The 18,368-nt window shown below is 56.9% G+C and overlaps 2 protein-coding genes across 2 annotated transcripts; both read left to right on the top strand.

The window, feature by feature from the left end:
• Positions 1 to 710: 710 nt before the first annotated feature.
• LOC115599465 (BPI fold-containing family B member 4-like) lies at positions 711 to 5,480 on the top strand. The gene is made up of 11 exons (XM_030463376.1): positions 711 to 807; positions 1,079 to 1,684; positions 1,885 to 1,900; positions 2,167 to 2,271; positions 2,373 to 2,495; positions 2,858 to 2,921; positions 3,274 to 3,334; positions 3,744 to 3,823; positions 4,417 to 4,581; positions 4,876 to 5,046; positions 5,409 to 5,480. Exons 1-11 carry the CDS (start codon positions 711 to 713, stop codon positions 5,478 to 5,480), a joined length of 1,560 nt encoding a protein of 519 aa, XP_030319236.1.
• A 120-nt stretch (positions 5,481 to 5,600) lies between these two features.
• LOC103532181 (BPI fold-containing family B member 4-like) lies at positions 5,601 to 18,252 on the top strand. The gene is given in 19 exon segments (XM_030463377.1): positions 5,601 to 5,618; positions 5,841 to 5,883; positions 6,251 to 6,327; positions 9,953 to 10,036; positions 10,202 to 10,262; positions 10,678 to 10,707; positions 10,710 to 10,768; positions 11,117 to 11,311; positions 11,476 to 11,540; positions 11,983 to 12,145; positions 12,299 to 12,368; positions 12,493 to 12,533; positions 12,652 to 12,685; positions 15,567 to 15,849; positions 15,971 to 16,075; positions 16,564 to 16,710; positions 17,188 to 17,251; positions 17,789 to 17,849; positions 18,179 to 18,252. Coding segments are annotated over 19 exon segments (1,674 nt in total).
• The last annotated feature ends 116 nt before the right edge of the window (positions 18,253 to 18,368 follow it).

The raw sequence follows: 18,368 nt of genomic DNA on the forward strand, positions 1-18,368 counted from the left end.
CTGACATCTCCAGGGAAATATTTGCAGTGGGAGTCACCAGAAAGAAGACATTGTTTGTTTTGCTCCCCACCAATTATTCTGGGTGTCTTGGGTGACATCGCTCACTTCTTTCCTGCTGTCAGGCTCTATAAATGGGGTACTCCATGCAGGTCATCTCCAGAAGACAGGGACATCGCTGGAGAGACCCTTCTGCTCCAGAGCTTGATCAGGTGAGAGCAAAATGATTCCTCAGAGATCTCTTTCTTCTTCTGCAAACCTGAATGCTTCCCAAAGGAGAGTCCTTGGGGCTTGTTTAGGAGTGTTGGCTTTTTAACTGAAATTATTATTCCTGATGGTGCCTGCCTGCCAGGCTCTGACCACTCCAACGTGTGGTGGATTTCATGGTGAGTTTCTCGAGCACAGACACACATTTGTTATATTTGCAGTCCTTGAAGAAGAAAGGGTATTTCATGGTTTTCATAAGCCATTATCACTCCAATTATTGCTGGTATAACTCTGTTATCTGAGGTAGATTTTTACCTAGGGTGAATTAGCCCTCTCACACTTGCTTGATCCCTTTCTGATGTGCAGTTGACATTTAAATGGATTTGGATTTTTACACTTTGGAGCAATGAAATTCATTATGGGCTTCAAAGAAATGTTACTTCAGGATGCAGGTGTCCCAGGTTTGCATTGATGGTCATCACTTTCCACAGCCACCAGGAGCAGAGATGGCTTCCTCCTGGGCTCTCCTCCTCCTCTGCAGCCACCTGGCCCTTTCACAAGGACGTGGAATCGTGGTCTCAGTTTCCAAAACTGAGGTAGATGGTAAGTGCATGGAAAAAAAGGTATTTCTCTTTTTTTTTTTGAGACCAGTTCTGCTATTTCTGTCACTTGACCATGCTCAGAAAATCAGAAGCTGGTCCAGATCTGTCAGCAACAGTGTCAATGCTGATCATTTGCATTTATAAAGCACTTTGGAAATGTGGCTGGTGCCACCACCCCTCTGCTGGAGGGGAAGGAAGGACCAGGCTGACACAGCAAGGTTTGTGTGCTGAGCCCACACAACCTCACAGTCACCCTGCATCTTTTTTTTCAGGTTTTAGAGAGTCACAAGTCAGACGTGACCAGCAGAAGGTTCCAGCTGGTGGAACTCTGGTTGGTAATCTCCTCAAAAAAAATGGTCCTCTTGGTGGTCTCCTTGGCAAAGATGGTGCTGTTGGAAGTCTCCTTGGCAAAGATGGTGTCGTTGGTGGTCTCCTTGGCAAAGATGGTGCTGTTGGCAGTCTCTTAGGCAAAGATGGTGCTGTTGGCAGTCTCCTTGGCAAAGATGGTGTTGTTGGTGGTCTCCTGGGCAAAGATGGTGTTGTTGGTGGTCTCCTTGGCAAAGATGGTGCTGTTGGCAGTCTCTTAGGCAAAGATGGTGCTGTTGGAAGTCTCCTTGGCAAAGATGGTGTCGTTGGTGGTCTCCTTGGCAAAGATGGTGCTGTTGGCAACCTCCTTGGTCAAGATGGTCTCCTTGGTGGTCTTCTTGGAGGAAACGGTGCTGTTGGCAACCTCCTTGGTCAAGATGGTCTCCTTGGTGGTCTTCTTGGAGGAAATGGTGCTGTTGGCAACCTCCTTGGTCAAGATGGTCTCCTTGGTGGTGTCCTTGACAGAGATGGTGTCCTGGGTGGTGTCCTTGGCAAAGATGGCATCCTTGACGGTCTCCTTGGAAAAGATGGCATCCTTGATGGTCTCCTTGGCAAAGATGGTCTTGTTGATGGTCTCCTTGATGCTGTCCTTGAACTTCTCATTGGCGAAAATGGTATTCTTGGTAAAAATGGTCTTGTTGGCAGCCTTCTTGGTGGAAACAGTGGCGATGTCACAGGGTGAGTGAGAGTGGGAACGGGTGTCCTTGGCCAGCCCTTGGTTTGTCTGGGTCACCCAGGGGAAAGAAGGCTCTGAACACACAGGGCCCCCCTCTGCCCCCTGCAGCAGGTCCATCCAAGAGGGTTCAGCTGTTGGGAGGTGCCTGCCAGGGGAGGGTGTCCTGGTGCCATCAGCTGCTCCTGGGTGGGAGGGACCCTGCAGGCTCAGTGTGGAAAGGACCCTGAGGACCTCTGCAACCGCAGTGCTGGGGGGCAAGGGGACGGGGATTCTCTGTACCAATGTGCTCCTTATTGCCCCCTTCTTTCCCCTCTCCAGGCTGAGAATCCTCAACAACACCCTTCCCAAGGTCACCCTGCGCTCCCTGCCCGGCTTTGGCCATGAGGTGGGCTTCAAGACTCAGCTGCTGGTAGAGGTCACCAGGTATGGTGTGTCTACTGGGACAGGGCTCGGGGTCACCAGCTCTTTGGAAAGGGGATGGTGACACATGTCCTGAGCCTTGGGCTGTGTTTGTCCCCATGCAGCGCATTGGGCAGGGACCTCTGCGTGCAGGTGGATGCAGATGTTACCATGCAGGTCCAGGACAACCTGGGGACTCACCAGAACACTCAGGACTGCCAGACTGCCAGCATAAACATCCGTGTGAGGTCAGCATCCGTGTGAGCAGGGTGCTGGTGGCCAGCATGTGGTGCCCCCAGCAGTGCCAGCCCTTGGTGCTGGTGGCCATGGAAGGCAGAACCCGTGTGCCCGATGCCTGGGAGGCTGAACCTGGCTGCTGGCCTGGGGGGAAAACCACTGAGCTTCCCTTTGAAATCTGGGCTCCAGCAGAAATGTTCCTGGGTTGTGCTGGGAGCACTGGGCTGGGTTCAGGGACTTGGTTTGGATGAAGTGTTGGCACTGAAGCACAGCCCTGGGCAGTGCAAGAGAGGCACCTTCCCTCGGGCCAAGTGCTGGTATTTTCCAGCCATTAATCCATGTCCCCTTTAAGCTCTGTTTTCCCGTTATCCAGACCCAATGTGGCCCTCCTGGATCAGCCTCTGAAAAGCCTCCTGAGCGAGTCCCTGCGTGAGGTGGTGAGTGGGCAAAGCCACGGGCACGGATGCCACGGGGCTGGGCAGGCAGTGCGGGGGCTGGGGTTGCGGTGCGGGGGCAGCCCGGGTTGTCCCTGTGGCTGTTTGCCAAGCTGCGGGCTCAGAGAGACGCCCGGCCGGGCCTCCCCGTGCCGGCACCAGAACCTCGGTGTCACCGTCCCCGTGAGCCGGTGCCTGAGCCCCGGGGGGGCAGCAGTAAGGAGGGGAACTCCCCGGCAGCCCATCCGTGCTGCAGGAACGGGGCGTCCTCCCAGCACCCGGGTTCGCAGGTCCTGGCAATGCCACCGCAGGGGTGAGGGTCCAGGGCACTGAGCCCCCTCCTCTGCCTCCCCAGGGCTGCAACATCCTCAGCGCCGGGCTGCGTGTGCTCAGCTCCCTGCTCGGCTCCAGGGCCTGTAAGTGCTCACATCCCCCTCTTCCTCCTCTTCCTTCTCCTCCTCCTCCTCCCCCCACGGGTGACCCCTGCTCTGGGGGGGTGGGTTTGTTGTTTTTTCACACGGGGTCAGTACAATTGTTGCACCACCCCCCGGGACCGGGACTCCCCGCTCCAGCGCCGCGTTCCACTTCCCTGCCCAGAGCAGCCGCGTGGTTTTTCCAGCCAAAAAGACACTTCAGGAACTCTTGGTTCTAGAAACAACATTTTTGTTGAAAAATGGTGCTTTCCAGCGGCTTGTCCAGTTGGGAACGCTGGCAGCAAGAGCTGCCTTTGGTTCTGATATCTCTGGGAACCACGGAACCGGGGAGCATCCCCTCACCCCGCCTGCAGTTCTGTGACTTTTTTCCTTTCCCTCCCTCTGTCTGCAGCCGTGCTCCCGCTCCGGGCCCTGGGGGATCTGCCGCCCTTCTCCATCCTCAGCCAGGATGCCGTCCAGATGGAGCTGAACGTGAGTGCCACCACCTGGACCAGGGCTGGGGGTTCAGCTCCACAGGGCTGCTCTTGATGGGAAGGTCCTGTTATTCCAGCTTGCTTTGGGCAAGCTCCGGTTGGAAGGTCCAGATGAGTGTGGTCTGGCCACATCCATGTTAATGCCACCACTTAATCCTTGAGGGCAGCAGGAGCCAGACTGGCTCAGCACTGCTGGATTAAGCACAGTTGTATCAAGCTCATCCTTGTTGATCAGAGGTTCCTCACTCCCAGGGGAGCAGAGCTGACGGGTCATAAGCAGGTTTATAAGTGGTCTGCAGAGGTTTGGTGGGTGATCAGTAGGGACCATCATCAGGCCAAAACCAGACCTGAAGGTGCTGAGCCCCTGGCCCAGGCTGCCCCCAGAAGCTGTGGCTGCCCCATCCCTGGCAGTGCCCAAGGTTGGATGGGGTTGGAGCCCCCTGGGCTGGGGGAGGTGTCCCTGCCCATGGCAGGGGGGGCACTGGGGGAGCTTTAAGGTCCCTCCCAACCCAAATCCTTCCAGACCATTCTATTCACATTCTATTGGGACCCAGGGATGACCCAGCACCCCCTCTGCTCTGTCCCCCGCAGCTCCTGGGCAGGGACTCCCCTGCACGTGGACCACTGGCCACCGCCCGCCTGCTGCTGGCCACCGGCCGCCCCCCCCGGCTCAGCCTCCCCCGGGGTGTCCTGGATGTCTTCCTGGGGCAGGCCCAGGCACCCTCAGCCTTCAACATCAGCATCACCAGCACCACGGTGGGTCACCACGCTTCCTTCTGGGGCCGGGGGAAAATCCTGGTTTTTCTTGGGTGCCCCAGGGGTGGTCACTGCCCTGTGCTGTGTTTGTTGGTGGGGTGCAGCCAAGCCCAGTGTGGGCTTCCCACATCCCCCCAGCCCCCAACACCACTGCTGTTCCCGCAGGTCCCCAGGGGTGTCTCTCTGTCCACAGAAGCCATCCTGCCACTCATCCCCCAGGTCAGACCCCTCCCCACCCCACCACCCCTCCCAGCCATGCAGACCCCCCTGCCCTGACCCCCCCTGTCCCTGCAGCTCGCCAGGGTCCTCCCAGCATCCCTGCCCCTGGAGCTGCGTGTGCAGGTGGCTGACGAGCCAGTGGTGACCGTGAGGGGACAAAAAGCCACCGCCACCCTCAAGGCCACCATCGATGTCACCCTCCCCACTGTGGCATCCTCCCAGAAGCTCCTCTTCTCCATCGACACGGTGAGTGGGGTCCTGGGGGATGAGACCCCTGAACCAGGGTGAGGGCTGAGTCTGGCTGTTGTCTGGCACCCCCTCAGCTCCTCAGCCCTTCAGAACTTTTCTTCGGAATTTAGCACAGCTTTGGTGCAGTGGTGCCCAGCCCTTAGAAAGTGCTCACAACCAAGTGCAAGTGCAATGTTTAATAATGCAAAATAAAGACAGGAGAGAGCTCCATAACACCATCCATCAGAAGAATGGGATTTCTAGGCACAGACACTTGATTTTTCTCAGAGTGGGTTATTTACAAGTACTCAGGCTTTTCTTTTCAGTCTTGAGAGCTGCACAGGGAAATAACCTTGTGTCTTCCCTTGTTCCAATTCCAGGACATCATCCTGAACATCATCCCATCAGTCTCTGATGGCAAACTCCAGTTGTCCCTGGATCTGGACAGGTAGAGCTGAGCTCTGTGGGGCTGTGGGCAGGGAGGGAGCTCCATGGGGAGGGGGCTCAGATGGGGAAGCTCTGGGGCCAGGCAGGAGGGGGCTGGTGGCATCCCCAGGGGGTGTGACACAGACATGGGAGATGTGGAAAAGGTGCCTGGGGCTTCTCTGTCACCTCCCAGCCTCAGCCCCAGCCCAAGGACATGTCCAAAGCCATGAGAGAGCTCTACAGAAGTTGCTCTGCTTTCCAAATCTTGTATCTTTGTGTGGCTGAGACAAATTCCAGACCATTCAAGGCTCTGAGCAGCTTTTGGGAAGCTATCAAGGGGCTGCACTGGATGGACCCCAACCCTGCTTTGTTCTTCTCTTTTGTAGCATCAACCTGACACGGGCACCCCGGGGGCTCGACGCTCGCAGTGTAAGTGATGTCCATGGGGAAGGAGACCCAAAATCCTGCTTCTCCTTCAGCCTTCTCATCTCCTCCTCTCTCAGCCCTGCCCACCCCCCGTGCCCCGTGGCAGTGACTCTGGGAAGTGCACACCAGTGTTTTCATCCCAGTAACTCACAGTTCTTCAGCCATTAACACGTGTCCCCTTCCTCTCAGGTCTCCTCACTTGCAGATTGGGTCCAGAGCGTTCTCAGAGCCTCCTACATCCCCACTCTGAATGGTACAGCCAGGCTTCACATTCCCTCTTCCCTCAAACTCATCTGGATTTGGGGCTCCCCTTTCCCTCACTGCCTGTGCTCAGTTTCCCCATGACACAGAACTTCTCTTCCTCTTGCAGACTCCTTGAGCCTCTCAGTCTCTCTGCCCAACATCCTCAACACCAACCTGGGGAGCATCGAGCTGGAAATCACTGAGGTAAGGATGGCATTTCCCAGGTGGGCACCTGGGGACCCCCAAACCCCCATGGTCAGCCCCATTCCCCATGGGCTGCCCCTGCTCTCCAGCACTCCCTCTGCCCGTGTGAATCCGTGGGGAAACCTCCCCTGGGGTCAGGGGGAAGCTGGTGAGGCTCAGACTGTGAAAACCTTGGGGTTTGTGCTGCCTCTTCCAGGCAGACAACTTTCCTGACCAGGGTGCTCTGCAAGAGTACTGCCCGGGAGGTCCCTTGTCCCAGCTCACCCTCTGAGCCCCCCAGCCCTGCTCCTCTCTGCTGCCTCCGTGTCCCCTGCAGCTCTGTCCTGCTGTCACTGTGGCCCCAGGGGACAGGCAGCCACCCACAGGGACCAGGAGAGCTGCTGGGGGTTCTGTGGCCACTCTTACCCCCCCGTATGGGGAAGCCCAGCTCTTTCTTAGCATTAATGGTTGTTCTTGTGTCACTCTTCCAATAAAATCCTTTACTGCTTCAGTGTTTCTCTCTCTGAATATTTATTTGGTAAGAGGTCCCAGGCTGCCAGCACCCATCTGTCCCCACTGTGCCCCACACAGAGCCAGGGTGGCTGCACCCATAGCGAGCAGCTGGTACCTTACAGAAAGTGTTTGTGAAGCTCAGCCTGGGGCAGATGTGGGCATGGGAGCTCCTGGCAGTGTCCCCAGGGGAGCATGGCCATGCTGGGACAGGGCTGGGTACAGAGCCAGGCACAGAGCTGAGGTGCCCCCCCAGGATCACATCTCCCCCCTTGCATAAGGCTGCACAGCACACCTGATCCCAGGGGGGTATCAGGTGTTGGGGACAGCAGGACAAAGGTGTCCTTGTGGCCTGGTGCTGGCATGGAGCAGCGTGTCCACCCCAGAGGGGCTCTCCTGAGCCTGCAGAAACATCCCCCACCAAGAAGGGACTGGAGGCTGCAGGATGGGTGGGGGGATCCTCAGGAACCGTGTGTGTCCTGGGTTGGGCATTAAAGGAGACAGAAATCTCTGGGTGCTTTTCTGGAGCCTCCCCGTGTGCTCCCCAGAACTGGGGAAGTTACCCCAGGATGGCAGTGGGTGTGGGACAGCCGAGCACTGATGTGTGTCTGGAATCAGCTGAGTTTCCAGCAGGGTTCTTGGGGGTCAGCAGCAGCTCCATGGGCTGAGCCCCAGAGTCTCAGGTTCCAGCTGGGAACAGCCCTGCCCGATAATGGGGCATCCTGTCAGCTGTTGCTCAACACCCTTCCCTGTTTTATAAATCTTTATTGATCTTGGAATACATGAAAACCACAAATGCAGTGGTACAGCCTCCATCCCCTGGCCCAGCTTTTGCAGTTCAGGCATCCTCCCGTTTTTCCTCATCTGCTTCAGTGTATAAACACCACTGCTCCTGGCCTGAGCACGGAGGTGCCTCTGGAGGACTGAAAATCAAAGCCAGGCCTGGAAATCTGGGATAAGACCAGGTAAATATGGTCAAAATAGTGGGTAGAGGGTGCTGTGAGCCTGGGAGGGCAGAGCCATCATTTCACCTGTGGGTGATAGAAGGGGAAAAACCCAGGAATGGCAGAAATGCAGGTGACTGATTCCAGTTTGTATTTAGTGACCAGCCTGAAAAATCAGAAAGGAAAATAGCTGTAGTCCACCCAAACCCCTTCTCTAAAGAAAACCCCCACATTCCTTTGATGCAAAGTTAGGCTTTTTGTGTTGCCATATCCTCTGAAGGCTGCCCCTGGTACTGGTATTGTTATGAGGGTAGAAGATGCTGGGTTAGGAGGCAAGGCTGAGGTGTCCCAGGTGTGAGCTGCAGCTGTAACTCCCTGCTCCTGCCTCCTCTGAGAAACCATTTCAGACCCTGAGCTTCAAACCATGTCAGGGCGACCAGGGGTGGAAAGGAACGGGTTGCCCAGGGTGTCCACCCATGGGAACAAGCAAACAGGTGCTGGGCTGTGCAGGAGGTGGCTTGGAAAGTCCCTGCAGATGTGCACAGGGCCACCACCACCCCACGTCTGTTCGGATTTATTTGCCAAATGTGGCTCTAACCCGGGAACAGTTTTGGTTCCCCTAAAGCTCAGGTTCTGTATTCACTGAAAAATATTCCCCCAGAAATCTCCAGTTCCCCATCACCTCCAGGGTCTCCAGCTTCTTCCCACTCTTTTCCTCTTCTCCTCCCTCAGGTCCTGCCAGCACCCACAGCTCTCTGGGCAGAGCAGAAGACACCATGTCCCCCACCCTGGCATGGCTCTGGTGTGCCCTGCTGACCCCAGCACTGGGTCAGCCAAAAGATGCTGTGCTCAGGCTGAGCCAGAGTGTCCTGGGTGATGGTGAGTCCCTCATCCTCCCCCGAGTGGGACCCTGGGACACGGGAGCCAACGGGGGCACCCGTGGGGGTTGCACCGTGGTACCACCAGAGCCCCATCAGCCAGGGGGAGAGCATGAGGTGTGTGTGGTACCTCATGGCTGCCACCCATGGGGCACCTCAAGCCATGTTTGAGGAGCACAAGGTGCAGGCAGGGGCTGGCAGCTGCCCTCCTGTTCCTGCTGGAAGGCTGTGGGGGTGGCCAGGGGCAGCTCTGATGGTGGGTGATGTTTCCAGCTCTGATGGTGGGTGATGGATCCAGCTCTGCTGGTGGGTGATGGTTTAGCTCTGCTGTAGGGTGATGTTTCCAGCTCTGCTGGTGGGTGATGTTTATTTCCAGCCCTCACAGGCTCTCTCAGACAAGGCAACACCCTGCAAGGTGCCCTCAGAGAGCTGCCACTTGGCAGTGGATGTCCTGGCACAGATGGAACTGGAGACCTGTTGAGTGGCCTGGGAGGAGGTCTCCTTGGTGGTGGTCTGCTTGGTGGTCTCACTGGGGATTTGCTGGGTGGTGAAGGGCTGCTGGGGGGGCTGACTGGGGGTCTGCTGGGGGGAGGGGGCAATGCTGGGGGTGACTTGCTGGGTGGAGGGGGTGGTGAAGGCACTTACAGGAGAGGACCCAGAAACCCTCCCAGGGGCTCAGTGGGAGCTGGTGGTGACGTCCTGGGGGTGGCATCCCTGCGGGGGTCTCTGGAGGAGTACTGGGACAAGGAGGTCTGCTGGGTGATGGAGGAACCCTCGGCACAGCTGGGACCCTCGGTGGCCCTGGTGGCCTTCTTGGCAGAGGGCTGCTGGACCATGCAGGGCTGCTGGGAGGAGGTGGCCTGCTCGGCATCCTGGGGGAAGGAGGCTTGCTCAGCACCGTCCAGGGGCTCACGGGGTAAGGATGGCACCGGGTGGGCTCTGTGCAGGGGGGAACCTGAGGGCTGGGTCAGGGCAGCGGTGCTGAGGCTGCCGGGGATGCTCAGGCTGATGGAGCTGATGCCTGGAACCTCCCCCAGGTTTGCAGCCAGCCTCGGGCTCCCCCAGGGAAGTTGAAGGAGTGGTTGGAAAGTTCCTGCCCGTAGAGGGTGCCCGGTACCTGCAGCAGCCCCGGCAGGAAGTAACAAACTTCCCCCTGGATACTTCGGGATGCAAATTCCACTCACCTCATGCAAAACCCAAGCCCGGAGGATGGACTCTGCTGCCCCCCAGCTCTGTGCTCTGCGCTGCTGACAGGAACTGTTTAACAAGAACCATTTTACTCTGCATCAGGTTTGGGTTTGTTTTTTTTTTCATGGTGCTCCTTTATTTTTCCACAGCCTACTCCCAGCTGTGGATAATTTATTGGCCAGTGTCCTGAACAGACTTCTTCCTAACCTGGTAAGCTAGGAAAAAACCATCTCCCCCCTGTGAAGGAGCAGTGAGTGTGTAAAGCAGAGTGCAGCTCCCATGGGTGCTGTGCCAGGGCTGCTGCTTCCCCACACCCACTGGTTTGGGGCTGGTGGGTCTGAACGTGGTTCCTCCCCTCCCTCCTGACTTTTGCAGCTCTGCCCCGTGGTCGATGTCACCCTGGGACTCATCAGCGACCAACTGGGCCTTGTGAATTGTAAGTCCTGGGTGGCTCCCCTGGTTTGCCCCTTCTGTCACCTCCCCCGTGGCTGCGTGAGGGCTGTGACACTTTCCTGGGTGGGAAGAGCAAACTGAACCCCGGGTCTACCCCATGCCAGGACCGGGACCCCTGGTAGCTCCTGACCCAGACCGTCTGTCCCCAGGCAGCACCCTAACATGGGCAGAAGGACCCCTGGGTGCAGAGAGGAGGCATTGGTGGGGTCCCTGGGCTGTCCCTGTTTGCAGCAGTGTCCCCCCATTGCTCTCTGAGGAAAGGACATCTCCTGTGGCACCCACTCAGCACGGGGGCTGCAGCCCTGGGCTCTCCTCGGGGGGAGAGGGCTGTGGGGCAGGGGAGGGGGTTTGCACCCCAACCCAGCAGGGCAGGGCTGACCCCTTCCCTCTGCCCCCAGCTCTGGTGCCCCTGGGTGTGCTGGGCAGCATCCATACAGCGTGTCCAGCCTGGCCCTGCTCACCAGCCAGTTCCTGGAGCTGGACCTGAACGTGAGTCCTGTGTCCTGTGTCCCGTGTCCCGTGTCCCCTCCCTGCAGCATGGGCAGGGCTTGGGCATTTTCACCCGGGCTCGGGGAGGTCTCCTTGGGCCAGGGCACCTGAGAGGGCTCCGAGGGGGCTGTGCAAAGGTGGGGGAGGTCACGGCTGGGTGCCTCCTGCTCCTGCTGCCGTCACAGGAGACCTCAGGGGGGTTTGGCTGTCACCAACTTCTGGAGAAGGAAATGCCACGGGCACTGACCCATCGAGGTCCTGCATGCAGAGATTTCACACTGCAGAAACACGAAGTTAACCATAAAGACAAATATTGCAAACTTTTTGGCTTGTGCTTTCCTCCCCCAGATTGTTGTTGGGTGAGTGGCAGGAGGGCTGGTGGATTTCCCCCTGGGGAAGCCAGAAGCTGTCCCCATGCCACCCCTGCCCCCCATGCTGGACACCACCTCCTCCCAGCTGGGCCTCTCAGTCAACTTCCTCAGCTCAGTGCTCTCTGTCCTGCAGAAGGAGGGGGTCCTGGACATGGACATCTCCAGTGACATGGTGAGCGTGGGCTGGGGGCCGGGCAGGTCCCCCCGTGCTCTGCCTTGCTTGGGCACCTCTGTGGCTCTGCCATCTTAGGGGAAAAACATGAGCACAGGAGCATGTGGGAACAGATTCTGCTGAACCCCTCAACATGTGCAGCATTTTTCTCCTCTCTCTCACAGTTTCCTGAGCTCCCACCACTAACAACCTCCACACTTGGAGCCCTGGTTCCTCTGGTGAGTCCTGCGTCCCCCTCCAGCCCCAAATGACTTGGTATAAGAAGCAGCTCCAGGAGGCTGTGGTCCTCCCTGCCCCTTCCTCCTCGAGGTCACCATCCCAGCTCTCCATGGAGGTGAATGAGCTCTGATTTAGGTCCCAGACTGGAAACAGTGGCAGACCAGAGCCCAGGGTTGTCCCCCTGTCCTCAGCAGCTCTCTTGGGTCCCAGACAAGCCTTGCAGCTGCCCCCTTTGCCTGGATGAGGCGCTGCCTGTGCCCCCCCAGCCATAACCAGATGTTCCTGGTGGGGCTCAGGGCAGGTTGGGGGCTGAAGCACAACCACTTGCTGGGCTGGAGCAATCCAGGCTGGGAGCAGCCCCAGGAGCAGCTCTGGAGCAGGCATCCTGCCCATGGCCCCAGCACCACATGTGCTCCTGCCAGCAGAACCTTCCCCTCTTTGGGTTCTGGCAGGTTCTCCAGGCAGACACGTGAGCTGCTGCTGAGAATCTCAGTCCCTGAAGCACCCGTGGTGACCTTTAAGAAAAACAAAGGTGTGATCCAGCCAACAGCTACAGCAGAGGTGATGGTGATCCACCCAGATGACGTCCAGAGCTCTCTCTGCCTCCTGAATATCGTATGTCTGAGGGAACAACCCGTGCAGAAATTCCCCCCCTGGCTCCCCCTCCCCACAGAGCCAGCACAGAGGGGGCAGATGGCACCCAAGGTGACATGGCTGGACAAGGGCTGCAGGAGCCACCCCTGCCCAGGCCTCTCTCTTTGACTGCAGGACACCTCCTTGCTGGCCCAATTCTCAGTTGAGGACAACAAATTGAAGATTGGTGTCAGCCTGGAGAAGTAGGAGCCTGAGGGGTGGCCAGGGCCGTGGGACCTCCTGGGCTGTGTGATGATGAGAGGAGGGAGAGGACTGGGTCAGCAGAGCAGCTGCCTGGGTTTTACTCACGTCTGCTTCCTCCTGCAAGGCTGATCCCTCCTTGGTGTCTTCATCCATTGGGGATCTTGATGTAAGAGCAGGAGCACCCCTGTGAGCCCCATTGCAGAAAGCAAAGAGCTGGTAGATAATGGCTGAGGAGCACCAAGGGCCCCTTATGTGTGACAGCTGTGTCATGGCTTTGGGAGCAGATCCTTGATGCTGCCTTCCTGCCAGCCATGAACAGTAAGGGACCTCCCAGCCCTGGTCTGTGTGTGCCAGGCTGTGCTGCTGCTGCTGGCAGGAGCAGGGGCTGGGTGGGGAGGGGGTGTCCTGGGTGGTGAACCCCCACATCCCAGCCAGGGCCCCGAAGCCCCATCCACGGGTGTCACCCCAGGGCAGGAGCAGAGAGTCCCAGGACAGAACCCCTGAGTCCTGGTACTGGTGGTCAGAAGGGGTTTGCACGGGGGCCACACAGGGCTCTGGTGACCACCCCTGTGCTGGGGACCCTCAGCAGGGACGGGGGTGCTGGGGGGGTTGGGGGTGCTGGGTGCCAGCATCCCCCTGCTCTGAGAGCCCTGAGCAGCCAGAGCCACCTCTGCCACAGCCCCTGTGGTGGCCACGCTGGGACACGGGCAAGGAGCTGCTCCCAGGTGTGGGGGGACCCTCAGCCCCACCAGAGCTGTCAGGAGGGGACAGGAGGGGACAGTCCCCGAGAGCCAGGTGGCAGCGTGCCCCAGCAGAGCTGCGGGCTCGGGGTGCTGCTGGCCCCGGTCCAGCCTGGCTACGTGGGACATGCGGGGAGGAACGGGTCCGGGTGGGTCCTGCCCCGGCTCTGCTGCTGCCCACAGCCCGCGGCTATAAGAGCCTCCCCGGCAGCAGCCCGGGCAGCGCCGGGACACAGCAAAGGGCTCCAGGTAAGTGGCACTTGAGGGACCGTGGCTACTGAGCCCTCCTGCTCCCGTTAGCCCACCCCGCAGCACCAGGGTATCTCGGCTTTAAGAGCAAGAATTTTAATGACATTTCCTTTGAAATCTGTAGCAGCACTTAATCATTTATGAAAATTAATTTTTAAAGCCAGTAGAGATCTTGCTGTAGGATTCCACTTTGTTTGTTGCTGTTAAGTTTGTTGTAATGATGAAGCCAGCAGAAAGAAGTGGGTTGTGGGTTTTTTTTCTTCATGACCTTGCTGAGCAGAATTCGGGATGATTTTCAGTTTTTCAGGGCTCATCCCAGCCTGTACAAACAAGTGTTTCCTGCAAAGCCAGACATGCTGTTTGTGTGTCCAGAGTGCTCAGTGTGCTGAGATGTGTGTGAGGTGCCAGCCCTGTAGATACTGGGAATGACTGCAGAGAGTCCTCTGCTCTCTCACGTATTCTCTCTAAGAGGAATCTTCTGAGAGGCCTGAAAACCATCCTGGCAGCTGTTTGCAATGCTGCACACGTCTTGCAGAGCCCCTCCAACAAATCCCACTTGATTTTATTTGACACAATTTTCAATGGCACTGCTCTGGCTGCTATCTTTCTCTCCTGTTCGATAACCACAGCTCCAGGAGCTGTGCATCATTACATGCTGATCAAAGGGAAAATGTAAAAGACAGTCCTGTGAAATTAAAGTCTAATTTTAATTGTGCCATGAACTGTCATAGAAGGATTTTATTTATTTTATTTTTTTTTAAGTATCTGGAACAGATAAAGAAGTTGTTCAGCCTGACCTAAATAAGGTTGTTTCTCAGTGCTGAACCTGCAGCCCAGGTGCTTTTTTTGTCAGAAGAGCCAAGCCCAGGGGTCTGCCCCCAGAGCAGGGGGTCCCTGAACCTGGCAGCTTCAGCAGGCACCTCACTCATTCCTCCCTGTGCACAAACAAACCCAGCTGATGGAACAGGAGGTCCTTGAAGATGCTCTCTCTTGACTAGAGGCAGATCAAAGACAAGGAAAACAGACTCTGCTCATAGCCCTGATGGAGCAAGCTGAGAAAAACAACCAACCAACCCAGGGAGAAGTGAGCCTGGGTTTGGCTGCACTTGGAATTTGGTAATAAGGTGTTCTTCATGTCCAGGAGGCCACAGCTCTGACACAAACTTCTTTATCCAGCTGTGCCCCTTTGAGGGTTCTTCTTTCAGGGCCATTTAGGAGCAGCTGGAAGCCATCCATCTCACTTGGTGCAAGGTCCTCCTGCCTCACCTCCATCCCTCTTGCTCTCTTTAGGTGTTTTCTCCTCCCAAGCTTCCCTGCAGTGTCACCACTGCTCTGCAGCTGTGGGGACAGCAGGGACTCTGGAGGAGCCCATCCTGGGCTGCAGTCTCTCCCTGATGACTCTGATGACTTTTCTGGTTGGAAAAAAGGTTCTGTGGGTCTGGGCTGGTCCCTTGGGGCTGGGGGACAGTGCCTGGGGTCTACATGTCCACAGGGCACCTGACCCCTGGGTGGCAGACGTGAAGGATGGAGAGCTGGATGGGTGCCCAGGCTGCCGATTCCCTGGGGATGGGGTTGGTGCTTGGGCTGATGTGGGTCTCTCTGCAGATGCTGGGACCTGAGATGCTGCTTTTCTGGATCCTCATCCTCCAAGGGGGTTTCCTGCTCCCCTCCCAGGGCCTCCCCATCCTGAGCAGTATCCCTGGGCTGAGCCCACCACAACCCCAAAAGGGTGAGCTCAGAGTTTTTCCATGTTTTGTGCTGTGTCCTCTGCCCACCAGGGACCTGCGTCCTGCAGGTCAGCTCCACAGGGAACCCAGCTTTGCACAGGGATGTTCAGGGGTTCCCATGAGACCTCAGCAGTAGATCAGCCTGACACAGCTGACCCAACCTCTCATGTCAGTGAAACTTCCCCAGCAGTGGAAGGCTGAGTAGTAAGAGGGACTTCCTTGGTGCAGGTCTGCTTGGTGGGCTTCTTGGTGGAAATGAACTGCTTGGGAATGGTCTCCTTGGCACAGGAAGTACGGGTGGACAACAAAGTGGAGATGACAGGAGCAGATCTGGGATCCTTGGCACAGGCCTCCCAGGTGAGGAAGATTTACTTGGCACGAGCAGGGGTGGGAGAGGGGGAAGTCTTAGCAATGAAAACCAGAAGAGTGCTGGAGGTCTGGCTTTTGCAGGACAGATCAGCAGCAGTGGTCTGCTTGGCACAGGCACCCCCATCCTTGGCAATGGGGGTCTCCTCAGCAATGACCTCCTGGGCAATAACAACCTGCTTGGAGGGAAAGGTCTGCTTGGCACGGGTGTCACCAGTGTGCAGAGCCTTGGCAATGGACTCCTCAGCAATGGTCTTCTCAACAATGACCTCCTGGGCAACAACAACCTTCTTGGAGACACAGGTCTGCTTGGCACAGGAAATCTCCTAGGCAATGGAAGTCTACTTGGTCTTGGTGGTCTGGTGAATGGAGGAATCCTTGGCAAGTCCCCCTTTGCCTGGTGAGTCGGAGCAGAAGCCCAGTGGGGGTGGTGTGGGGTAACAATCAGCACCCAGAGGAAGAGTTTCCCTGGAGGGGTGTTCCAGGGGACCAGGTCCATCTCAAGGTGGGTGTGCTTCCAGGTTGAAGGTGCTGAACATTGAGAACCTCCAAATGTCATGGAAGATCCTTCACGGGGGTGAGCTGGTGCTGAACCTGTACTCAAAGCTGGTGCTGCAGTTCCCAGGGTGAGCACGGCTGGTGGTGAGAGAGCAGAGTGAGATCATGGGGGTCTGAGGGTGCTGGGAAGGACAGGAGGTTCTTGGGTGCTGGAGAAATGTCCCCAGATGCTGAGAAGGAGGCTGGTGAGGAAAGATCTCTGCTGTGCTGCTGCCTCTCCCTGGGGATGCTTCCTGCTGTCCTCCCTCCACGGTCTGACCCCTGTCTGGTTGCTGTCTGGGTACTTCCTCTGGACAAGGTACTGGAAGCAAGGTGCCAAGGAGGGTCCATGCCCCATCACCTTGATTTGTCCTTTCTCCCCCTGGAGTCAGATGTGTCCTGGAACCCCCTTGGTGCCTGTTTGCACACTGGGACTCCAGGGATGGGGCCAGGAGCCTGATGGAAGCCCTGGGACTGAAGTGTTGTCCCAGCCAAGCCCAAGCTCAGCCACAGGCACTGCTCTCCCATGCTGTTTTGGCCTTCTCCAAGCCACACCAACTCCTTGCTTACTTTTTAGGGTTTTTCAATTTCTGAGCGGTTCCTCGATAGAAACCAACCTCACATCCCACATCAGACTGACCCAGGACACCCCTGGAGACCTCAGATTGGAGGTGAAGGATTGCAAGAAGCTCCTGGGCAACTTCAACGTCAACATGAGGAAGGGGTGAGCCACATCCCAGGCTCCTGACACCTCCCAACACCTCCTGAGCACCCCAGATCCCTCCTGAACCCAGCAGTTATCCAGCCCTGGGCAGCCCATGGGGTTTTTTTCTCATAGAAAAGCCATTTAAAAATTAAAAAAAAATCAGCAAGGGGCTGGGATATGAGATGTCCACGGGGCACAGGGCACAGGGCACAGGGCAGGACTGGCTGTGGGGCAGCTCTTTGCAGTGGGGCAGCAAAGTTGCATCCCAAACCTGGGCACAATCAGCTGCTTAGGAGCAGGAAACAAAGTTGGGAGCACCCCGAATTCCTGCCTGGGGGAGCTGTGGGTCTGCAGCACCCCGGGACATGGAGATGGGGCAGAAAGGGGGCTCCTCCTCGGGGGTCCTCCCCAGGGCTCCCAGCAGAGGTGCTCAGGTTTGTCCTGCCCTGCTTATGGTTTTCTGTTGATTTTTTTGGGTTTTTTTCCCCTTTCCAGCCTCCTCACCAACCTGATGAGTGGGATGCTGAACTCTTCACTTCAGACCCTCGTTCCTGCCCTGGTGAGTGCCTGAAAGTCCTCTGCTGTGTAAGCTTCCCCATAGTTGCAATTAGAGCTCTTGCCCTAATTGCCCTACAGACTTCCATATGCACACACCTATATATTTATGGACGTGCACAGGCACACACATCCCCTAAGTGAATTCAGCAGACTCCCTTGATCTCTCCTGCAGTCAGGATTTATTTGTTAGCAGTAATTCAGGTTCCATCATGCAATGTTACGGGATAATTTGTAACCAATTGCTTTCTGAATCGCCTCCTGGTACCATGGGGGGGGGGAGCAGGAGTGACAGCATCACTTAGGAAAAAAAAGGGCTTGTTAGAAAAATCTTTCATTCTGCTCAATCAAACCGGTGCCATTTTGAGAAGACAGCTGAGCAGTTCACGTTGCTCTTTTCCCATGGAGAAAACCATGGATGCTTTAGGAGCTGATTGTTCCATCTGGGTGTCCAGCCTGTAAAACTCAAGCACTGTCAGGGAAAGGTGTTGCAGCACCCAACATGTTCTCACCAAGGTTCTGCCTCTTGTTACCATTGCAGCTTTGCCCCTTGGTGAATATCTGGGTCGGTGCCATCAATCTTAAGCTGCAGTTCCTCAACGGTGAGTTGTTAACTTCCCTACATTGATTTTTAGAGCCACAATGAAGTTTTGCCCTCGTGTCCCTCCCCACGGGCAGTGTGTCCCCCCGGGAGAGCTGGAGGCAGAGGAGCCCCTGGGGAAGCTGCCGTGGGTGGCCCAGCCCTGGTCCAGCACAGCCCTGGTGGTCTCAGGGGGTTTTCTGGGACCCCCGGCTGCCTCTCCCCAGCTGCAGTCACAGAATCGTTAAACCACAGAACTGCTTTGGTTGGAAAAGACTTTTAAATCAATTACCAAGTCCAACCATTAACCTAACTCCTGCCTGGATGCAACTGCTGCTTCACTCCATGCAGCTTTGTACCCTGTTACCCCACACACTTCCCACACAACGAGACGTGGACAGAAGCTCCAGGACAGTTGGCTCTGAACCCCAGGAGCTCGGAGCCTCGTAGGAGGGATGAGAATCGTTCCTGACCTTCAGGGGGGCTGGGCACTATTCCTCCCCTGGGGATGTGGCCGGGTACCATGTTCTAGGATGGTTCC

Source organism: Calypte anna, chromosome 20, assembly GCF_003957555.1.
Source record: "Calypte anna isolate BGI_N300 chromosome 20, bCalAnn1_v1.p, whole genome shotgun sequence".
Classification (NCBI taxonomy): Eukaryota; Metazoa; Chordata; class Aves; order Apodiformes; family Trochilidae; genus Calypte; species Calypte anna.

Bases quoted from the DNA above. Each gene is read 5' to 3' on its own strand.
- LOC115599465 (XM_030463376.1), top strand. From the start codon at position 711: ATGGCTTCCTCCTGGGCTCTCCTCCTCCTCTGCAGCCACCTGGCCCTT. The intron at 808-1,078 runs GTAAGTGCATGG...CTTTTTTTTCAG, and splicing joins TTCCAAAACTGAGGTAGATG to GTTTTAGAGAGTCACAAGTC. The intron at 3,824-4,416 runs GTGAGTGCCACC...TGTCCCCCGCAG, and splicing joins CCGTCCAGATGGAGCTGAAC to CTCCTGGGCAGGGACTCCCC.